The sequence below is a fragment of the Cervus elaphus genome, chromosome 32 (assembly GCF_910594005.1).
Source record: "Cervus elaphus chromosome 32, mCerEla1.1, whole genome shotgun sequence".
In the NCBI taxonomy this organism is placed as follows: domain Eukaryota; kingdom Metazoa; phylum Chordata; class Mammalia; order Artiodactyla; family Cervidae; genus Cervus; species Cervus elaphus.
Window position 1 is genome coordinate 44,755,168 of NC_057846.1, and position 9,209 is coordinate 44,764,376.

The 9,209-nt window shown below is 55.2% G+C and overlaps 1 protein-coding gene across 1 annotated transcript in view; it reads left to right on the top strand.

Annotated features, from left to right (window-relative positions):
- Positions 1 to 8,938, top strand: part of HGSNAT (heparan-alpha-glucosaminide N-acetyltransferase) — a 33,627-nt gene extending 24,689 nt beyond the window's left edge. The window contains exons 11-18 of the mRNA XM_043893344.1: positions 440 to 555; positions 2,542 to 2,663; positions 3,074 to 3,200; positions 4,289 to 4,375; positions 6,025 to 6,102; positions 6,949 to 7,019; positions 7,105 to 7,217; positions 7,846 to 8,938. Coding sequence (XP_043749279.1) covers positions 440 to 555; positions 2,542 to 2,663; positions 3,074 to 3,200; positions 4,289 to 4,375; positions 6,025 to 6,102; positions 6,949 to 7,019; positions 7,105 to 7,217; positions 7,846 to 8,027 — 896 coding nt within the window. The 3' untranslated portion in view covers positions 8,028 to 8,938. The remainder of the gene's footprint in view (positions 1 to 439; positions 556 to 2,541; positions 2,664 to 3,073; positions 3,201 to 4,288; positions 4,376 to 6,024; positions 6,103 to 6,948; positions 7,020 to 7,104; positions 7,218 to 7,845) is intronic.
- The last annotated feature ends 271 nt before the right edge of the window (positions 8,939 to 9,209 follow it).

The following is a 9,209-nucleotide window of genomic DNA, read 5'->3' on the forward strand; positions in this document are numbered from 1 at the left end:
CGCCGAGGCTTTGGGCGACGGGCGGAGGTGGGGCCCCGCGGGACGTGGGCTCCGCGGGGCTCCGCAGGGCACACATGGTGGGGCCTCCTGGGGTCACCGTCGGGCAGCCCCGCCGTCGCGTAGCCTGCGGGGCAGCAGAGCCCGGCCCGTGCCAGTCTGCCGGCTCCCCCAGGCTGGCAGTTGGATGCTCACCCTCGACGGGAGAAGGCGGGGAGGGGGCCTCCCTGCGTCCCCACGCTGAGCCGGACCCTCGGCTGCTCTGCTCCCAGCCTCCCTGCTGGGTGCGAGTGAGGCCCCTGACCCCCGGGTTCCCATCTCCGCACGCTGCAAAATCAGACTTCCTCGGCGCGGGAGAGGTCTGTGTGCCCCTCGGGAGAAGGTGGTGTCGGCGGGGTGAGGCACGCGGCGCTGGCTGACGCCCCTGCCCGGTGCCCTGCAGTGTCCTGGGAGAAGGCGCGCATCCCCGGTGTGCTCCAGCGCCTGGGGGCCACCTACTTCGTGGTCGCCGCGTTGGAGCTGCTCTTCGCCAGGCCGGTGCCCGAGACCTGCGCCTCGGTGAGCAACCCCGTTTTATACAGGGGGGAGGGTCCCCTATAAGTGCCAGGGCCGCCTTTAGTTCTGAGCGCCGAACCAAAGAGAACGAGACTCTGCAACTCTGTTGCGGAGCATCTTTTTTTCCTCTTCAAGTAGTTTTATTCAGTCTTTATATCCGTCTTTTTGTGTGTGTGTGTGTGATCAAGAACACATACCATGAGCGCTGCCCTCTTAATAAATGGTTCAGTTTCCATCCATCAGTGCGTTTTGCGGGCGTTGAGCAGCACCATCATCTGGTGCGCTAGCCCGGCCCCTCGGGGCGGCTGCCAGTGTTTCAGTCTCCTTGTGGAAACCTCAGAACCTAGCAGTGTCCGCACAAAGGCTGCAGAGGTCCGAGCTGGAAGGCGCCAGGTCTGCCCCGCGCTGCTCCCTGGTCCCTCTTGGTAAGGTGGATGTGAGGTCTCACCTCTTGTGTTACTACTTTCTGTCTCATTATAAATTGCCAAGTTCAGTTTACTCAGATGACAGCTATTTTTTTTGGTGCCCCCCTCCACAGTGGGCAAAGCTTTAGGTGGAAATGTTTAAATCTTTCCATGTAGCTCCTGCTTCACAATAAGCTTCTTAGCTGTATAAGCTGTATTTGTTCCCACTCCTTCCTGTGTAACTAGCAAGCATCCCTGAATCCCAGGTTCTCTTGGTTCTGCCTGTAAGGCTTCCTCGGTTGTGTATTGCTGGAGTGCGTTTTCCCGGCACTCCTTGACCCCGCTCCCCCCAGCGGCCCCTGCCCACGGCCTGAGCCCTCTGCTGCAGGCTCTGAAGGCCCATTGAGGCTGCCGTGTGTGCCTGGATGTGACCTTGGTGGCGGAGGGGGACTTGAGGGTCTGCGAGGCTCATCCAGGCCGCCACGATGGAGCCAGGGGCTGTGGGGACCCCAGGAGCAGGTGGGCTGTACCCCTTCTTCAGCCAGCAGAGCTCCCAAAGCTGAAATTGCATTTTCCTGTTTAAAATTCAGTTGTATTTCTTTTTAAAATAATAGCTTTATTGAGATATAATTTGCATACCATAAAACTCACACCCTTGAGGTGTAAAATTGAGGGACATTTTACCAAATGTCCCAAATAGTCACAGACCTGTGCACTCATCACCACTGTCTAATTCTGGAATAGTTTGATTACCCCCTGAAAACACCCTGTCTCACTCCCAGCAACGCCCCCGCCCTAGGTCCCTGGCCCTAGACAACCCCTAATCTGCTGTCTGTCTGTAGATCTGCCTGTCCCGGACATGTCACAGACACGGAATTACATAGTATGTGGCTTCTCATGTCTGGCTTCTTTCATTTAGCAGAATATTTTTTGAGGTTTATCCGTGTTACGCCGTGAGTACTTCACTCCTTTTTACTCCTGAGTAACATTCTGTTTTCTGAATGTAACATATTTTGTATTCATTCATCAGTTGATGGATAGTTGACCTGTTTTCAGTTTTTGGCTACTATGAATAATGATTCTGTGTCCATTCATGTACACGTTTCTGTATGAACATCTTTTTAAATCGCTTGGATACAAGAGTAGAATTTTCCACTGACAACTTCTCAACTAGCATTTTACCGTGACATGTCATATGCTATGCTTGGTCACTCAATTGTGTCCAACTCTTTGCGACCCCGTCGACTGCAGCCCGCCAGGCTCCTCTGTCCGTCGTGTTCTCCAAGCAAGAACACTGGAGTGGGTTACTGTGCTGTCCTCCAGGGGATCTTCCCGACCCAGGAATCGAACTGGGATGTCCTGCATTGCAGGCAGATTCTTTACCAGCTGAGCTACCAGGGAAGCCCGTGTCACAGAGGTGGCGTATCTGCGTTTGGAATAAACAAACATCTATTCTGTGTTACCACCGTCAAGGCCAAGAGCAGCCTCACAGGAGCTTCCTGAGTGCACGTGCACCCGCACGTCACTTCCTGTTCCGCCGGCGCCGAGTTCACATGTGTTCTTTCTGTGTGCCCCCCTCCCCCAGGAGAGGAGCTGTTTTTCTCTGCTGGACATCACGGCCAGCTGGCCCCAGTGGCTCTTCGTGCTGATCCTGGAAGGCGTCTGGTTGGCCTTGACCTTCTTCTTACCGGTTCCCGGGTGCCCCACGTGAGGAGCCCTGCGGGAAACTCCGTTTGCACATCCCTTTCTGCCAAGTTGGAGCCTCCGGGTTCCAGCTGTCAGCCTGCCCGTGTGGGGACCTCCCTTCCTCTCTGTCCTCCTGAAGACTCCCTGGTGTTGGGGCGGAGGGGGGAGAGGGGTGGATGTGGGTCCAGAGGCCCGTCTCCGGCAGGTCTCCCGGGGTCAGCGGGAGGAGGGATGGACTTTGGGCCCCCGCCCGTCCCACCCCTGGGGCGGCCAGGGAGTCAGGGGCTTTGCAGCGGGTGTGCCCAGCGCTCAGGCGTCGTCGGGAGGGTGGGAGTTGGCGTCGCTCTGGGGGTGTGGTGGGCGCGCACATGGCCCGTGCGCAGCCCTCCCCCCAGGCCTGGCGGGTGAAGCACGTGTTTCCGCCTCCTCAGCGGTTACCTGGGGCCAGGCGGCATCGGAGACGGGGGCAGGTACCGGAACTGCACGGGCGGCGCCGCGGGCTACGTGGACCGCCTGCTCCTGGGCGACCAGCACCTCTACCAGCACCCGTCCTCCACTGTGAGTGGGTGCTGCCCGGGCCGGGCGGACCCTGGTGGGGGAGGGGGGCGGCCAGATCTCATCTGCTACCGAGAGGTAGGCTAGGGTGGAGCCGAGCTGTATTTGAAGCTGGCTGACCTTAGAGACCTCACCTGAACGTTGGTCGTGGGCGCTGTGGGTGGTCGTGGGTTGGTCTTTGGCTTTTAAAGTGAGGCTGCCGGGTACCAGATGTGCAGGAGGTGCTTCCGCGTGGGTCTCAGGTCCGGGCGGGGTGGGCGGTTCCAACACAGGATGTTTGTCCGGCAGCGCTTTGGGATCAGCACGTGTGGGGCTGGAGGAAGTGGGACGGGGCAGGGGGACCGTCACACGCAGGCCCCGCTGGTGTCCTTGGGGCTGGAACGGCCCCTCAGAGGTGTTCTCAGTGGGGCGGGCGTGGGACCAGGCCCTTTGACATCCCTGGAGGGATGTGGGTGGCTCAGCAAGGGGGTGACTCCCGAGAGCTGGCTCCCTTCAGGGACGAGCCCAGGAGCAGCTGAGAGCTTTCGGCTGTCGCTACTTCAGGATGCCCTTGTCCCCCGAGGGGTGGGAGAAGCCGGGGCAGGATAGCTGGGTGATGCCCCCTGGCACCCATGACAATAACTGGCTCCAGTTCTGTAATATAATATTACAGAACTGCCCTTTCTATAATAACCATTTATCTTATAATGAAATAATGCAAATATGTTTTTAATTGCTATTTGCCTTAAAAGACAAAAGGAAGAAGTCATTGTCACAGTAGGCTTGATCCTAAAGAGTAAACCTGAAAAGTAAAAGATTCCATAGTGTTTGAAGCTGTCAAGGGACGCGTTGTGTCAGGGGCACGGGTCCCAGCACCATCTCCCAGACCACCTGAGGTCAGGGTGGCTGCACAGCACCGGGGCTCACATCTGTGTTCCCTTCCAGAGTGTCACACACCACAGAAGTATGCTGGCCACAAGTTGGCAGTGAGTTTCTGCAGCGAAACCAAAAGCATTGACTGCTGGGGTGTGATGAAGTCTGTATTTCGTCTGCGAGTTGTGTGTGTGTGTTTTTCCGTCAGTGAGTGAGTCCTGCCTCCTCGTCCTGTTCAGGTGCTTTATCACACCGAGGTGGCCTATGACCCGGAGGGCATCCTGGGGACCATCAACTCCATCGTGATGGCGTTTCTGGGAGTTCAGGTATGTGTTCATTTCACGAGAATGCGTGTTCCTGACAGTGTGTGACTATTGATTCATCACTCATCCACGTGTCCATTTGACTAAAAGAAGTCATTGGAAGCACAGTCTTCCGTGTAGTTCAGGCCTAATAAATTCTGCTTCTGTTTGACAGATGGTCAAAACTAGAAGGTGCCAAAAGTTAGCACGTTCATATAATTAGGTGTCATTCCGGTAGTCTGGGAAGTTATTACTCATGTGGCTCGTCCCGGCGGTGGGAACGGCAGCCCCAGGGTGAGAGGTGTCCCCGCTGGGCAGGACCGCGTCTGGAAGGTCACCTGTCACCTTTTGTGTGCACGTCACACAGTTTGAGATTATGCACACTCTGTGCCCGAGCCAGTCCCGGCAGCTCTCGGTTTCTCTCAAAGGCAATCATGTTAAGATTCTGAGCAGCCCAGATTTTCCTCCCTGAAATTCTCCTGATTTGGTGTCGGAAACCATTATTTGAGAGGAGATGACTGGGAGGGGAAAGACCACGTACTCCTTCCTGGGGGACCTTTGTGACCCTGAAACTATTTTGCATGTGGCTGCCGAGTCAGGAACTGGTTTTTTATTTCATTTAAATTAACACTTGAATCATCACAGGTGGCCAGTGGCTCCCGTGTGGGACAGTATATACAGCATATACATTTTGGTGGTTAAATAATTTCCTGGGTAGAGATGCCGCCTTTCCGTCTGCAGCAGTGTAGAGTTTACGCTGGTGCTTTTATTCGTAAATGCATTTAATCCCCCTGTATGCTCTCCAGGTAAATCTATGCATGCCCTAACTCCGGTAAGGAGTGCTGACCGCCACCCGTGCCTGGACCTTGCGCACCCACTGGGCCGTCCGGGGAGTGTTTCTGTACCCCCTGTGCTTCAATAGCAGTTATATAAGTTATATAATAGCACCTAAATAAGTTAATTCACATAAGGCTCCAAAAACAGGACGTTCATAGGTTTTAGCTCTTATAAATTATTGTTAACACTTTCTTCATTGTTTTCAGAAAATCCTAATTTGGGGGGTGGTTTATGCAAAGTGCAGATTTTTCTGTTTTTTTTTTTTTTATTTTTATTTTATTTTTTTTTTATTTTTATTTTTTTTAGATTTTTCTGTTTTAAAGTGTTCCCTGCCTCTGGGTCCACACTGCACCTGTCCCCCTCCTGTACCCATGACAGGCGGGGCCATTCAACTGCCCAGCCTGGTCCCTGGTTACATGGCGGGGGGAATGACTTTCCTTGGCTCCCATCGCCTGTGGGAGAAGGCTCCTGCTGCCTGCTCCCTCCTTCCCACCTCTGACCCCCTTGGCCTTTCTGAACCACCTGCAGCCCAGCAGGGCGGCCGAGTGCTTTCACCCGTGTGACATGCTGCGTGCATGCTGTTCCAGGCTGCCCAACACTGTTCCTGCTTCGTGCTCATGTCCTCAGTTCAGCAGTGCCTCCTCTACGCGTCTCCCTCCCCTCCTCCCTCCCTCCCTCCCCTCTAGTGGTCCCTCTCTCGGTCCCCACTAGCCAAGGGCAGGGGGACCATTCATTCCCTGGTAACCTCAGTGCCTACAGGCGAGTCTGTCTGGGTAAATATGAAATAAGAATCCCCCTAGCTGGTTCTCTTGGTCACGCTGCATTTTCTTCCCCAGGCAGGGAAGATACTCCTGTATTACAAGGACCAGACCAGAGGCATCCTGATCAGATTCGCTGCCTGGGGTTGTCTTCTTGTAAGTAACCCCCTCCCTCACTGAAGTTCCTTCATGTTTCAAAGAAAGAAAAATTTAGCCCTGGGGTCATAGCTGTCATGTCAGAACATTCTTCACTTCATCATCTTGATGCCTAAATGCTCAGGTTGGTTTTCTTAGGAGAAGTCTTTTTCAGGAAGTCAGTGAATCCATGAGGAAACAGAGCGAGGGGTGGGTTCTGGGGGCCTTTGCCAGCAGGACCTGGCCCCCGATGACAGGTTGGCAGGGGGCAGAAGAGAAGCCTGGCGTTCCTCTCCCATCTGACCCTGCGGTCGTGTTTCCTCTGAGGATTCACTCAGCTGATCAGCTCATTCACCTTCGACTCGGGGCAGTGCTGACAAGGCGCTTTGTGGAGAGTATTTCCAGCTGCGTGTCCTGTTTGTCTGTGTAAATTGTTATTTTGGTTCTGGCTGTGCTGGGCCTCCATCGCTGTGCTCAGGCGTCTCTCTAGGTGTGGCGGGGGGGCTGCTCTGCTTGTGTTGCACGGGCTTCCCTTGTTGCAGAGCACGCGCTCTAGGGTGCGCGGGCTCAGTTGCTGGGGTACGCGGGCTTAGTTGCTCCGCGGCATGTGCTCTTCCTGGACCAGGGATTGAACCTATGTCCCCTGCATTGCAAGGCGGATTCGTAACCACTGGACCACCAGGGGAGCCCATGCTGATACATCTTAAACACGTGTTTCTAGTTAAAAGAATAAAACAGAGGGCACACTTTTCAGCTTTCCCTAAGCAAGGAAGTCACTCCTGGTTTTCAGTCTGGAACCACTGTTGTTTCTGGAGATGATAGAAAAAACTTCTAACATCTTTGTCCTCACCCCACCCTTGCCTCCAGGGGCTTGTTTCTGTGGCTCTGACGAAAGCATCTGAAAATGAAGGCTTTATTCCAGTAAACAAAAACCTCTGGTAGGTGCAGAGGCCCCGTTGCCGGCACACCTGGAGGGGTGGGCGTCCGCCGCGCTCGGAGCCCTGAGACACCCGCTGTCCCCAGGTCCCTCTCCTACGTCACCACGCTGAGCTCCTTGGCCTTCCTTATCCTGCTGGCCCTGTACCCCGTGGTGGATGTCAAGGGGCTGTGGACTGGAGCCCCGTTCTTCTACCCGGGTGAGCGCCCCCGCCCCAGGCCACGCGGAGGAGGGCACCCAGAGGACGGGCTGGATGCCGGGAGTGGCCGGCGCTGAGCGTGTCCCGGGGGTCCCAGACAGCCCCCCATTTTACCGTTTATTAGTTTGTGGGGTTGTAAATGCACCTGACTGGCCTCCTCAGGCAGGTCATTGGTTCCGGGCACTTCAGAAAAGGGGCCATGCCTTCTCATGGAACACCCCCCACACATGCACCCCACAGACAATGCGGGAGTGATGTACTTGGAGGTGCTGCCCGGGGCCGCTTGGGGCGGTTTGGACGCGTTTTTGCCCGAGACGACAAGGCGGCAGGTGGTTTCAGGGACTCTTTTCAGCCCCGAGTCCAGTGACCGTTACTCTCTCTGGCCCTCAAGTTTGCTGGGTGAAGAGAAGTTAATATTTCTGGTTTTCAGGTTTAGTGTTCCAGAGTCACACTTAACAAAAGGAGTACTTTCTAATTTTTGGATGTAATTTACACTTAAATCTCTTAACATACCCATCCCTTGTTTTTGGGGGCCATAGCCGATAGCAGAAGTGGGTGCTTTTTCTTTTTCCACTGAACCAAAGTCAAACGTCCAGAGTTAGGTGGATGACCAGCTGTGTCTCCCCAGGGATGAACTCGATCCTGGTGTACGTGGGCCACGAGGTCTTCGCCAACTACTTCCCCTTCCAGTGGAAGCTGGGGGACCAGCAGTCGCACAAGGAGCATCTCGTGCAGAACGTGGTCGCCACCGCCCTGTGGGTGCTCATCGCCTACGTCCTCTATAGGAAGAAGGTGTTCTGGAAGATCTGAGGCCCCGGCTGAGATGTGTTTCTGGCAGAACGACCGGGCCCCGGCGATCACCGACAGGAGTCCTTGCTCATGAACCGGATGGGCTGTGTGTTCCCCGGTTAAGGGGGCCATGCGGACGTGCTCAGGCTGGTTGACGGGGACACGGCTCGCCCACCTCTGCCTGTGTACGCGCAGCTCAAACAGCCGAACCGTCATTGTGTTCTCTCCATCTGCCGTGTGAACGGATGCCTCTGGAACTTCATTCTAAGGATGTGTGGTTGCCTTTTTCACAAGGGGATGGCCAGGCCACTGCTTCTGTGACGGATAAAGCCACCTCAGGTCTGCCCTCACTGACCGCGTTTCCTGCAGATTTGTCTTTCCACGCATGTCCGCAGAGACCAAGACGCCACCATCACTGCCGTGTCTGACTGAAGCTCACTGGGTGTCATGTACAGTAACATAGTCTACTATATTTTGGTTACATACAGTTTAATATTCCAAGAAAGTCCAAGTAATATCCTTTCAGATCCGTAAGGTATGGGTGGGCCCTAAAAAATGCCTTTCCCTCAGAAGCCATGTTCTGCATTTCCCCACTTGAAAAGTAAGTGAAACTGTGGACGTGTGATTCCCAGCCACCTTCACCGACAGTTACCTACTTAGGCACCTCCCCGAGCCCATCACCTCCCCGTCTGTCTGCCCACCCGCCTCCCACCCGTCCGTCCGTCTGTGTATCTGGAGGGGAGGGGTCCCCAGAGCCATCCTCCATCTCTAGGAAGAGAGGAGCCCACACGCTCTGCCATCCTCACCGGGCAGGTCCTCTCCAGCCCCGAGACCCAGTGGGGTGGGAGACATCAGTGGCTTTCCTGAAATCCTTAGGAGAGATCGTTTTGTTACCGAAAACGCTTCAAAATAAATGATAAGTTTAAAAAGCTCTCACTGGAGTGACTCCTTTCAGAATGACCCTCCACAGTGGAGGCAGCTTGCCTGCTTGGAATCACCAAACCAAAGAATCGTTTGTGGGGCGTGAAGGCGGAGAGCACAGCGGACCAGCCCTCCGTGATGCAGTGTCCTGTGCCCAGGCCTTCTGCGGCAGAGAGGTTGCGCTGCGAAGCTTCCTTGCGTGATGAGGTGGGCTCACCTCTGCCCGTCCCCTGGCGTCTGTTGTCTCCCTGCGTGGAGGACATGTTTCCCAGCTACCGTCTC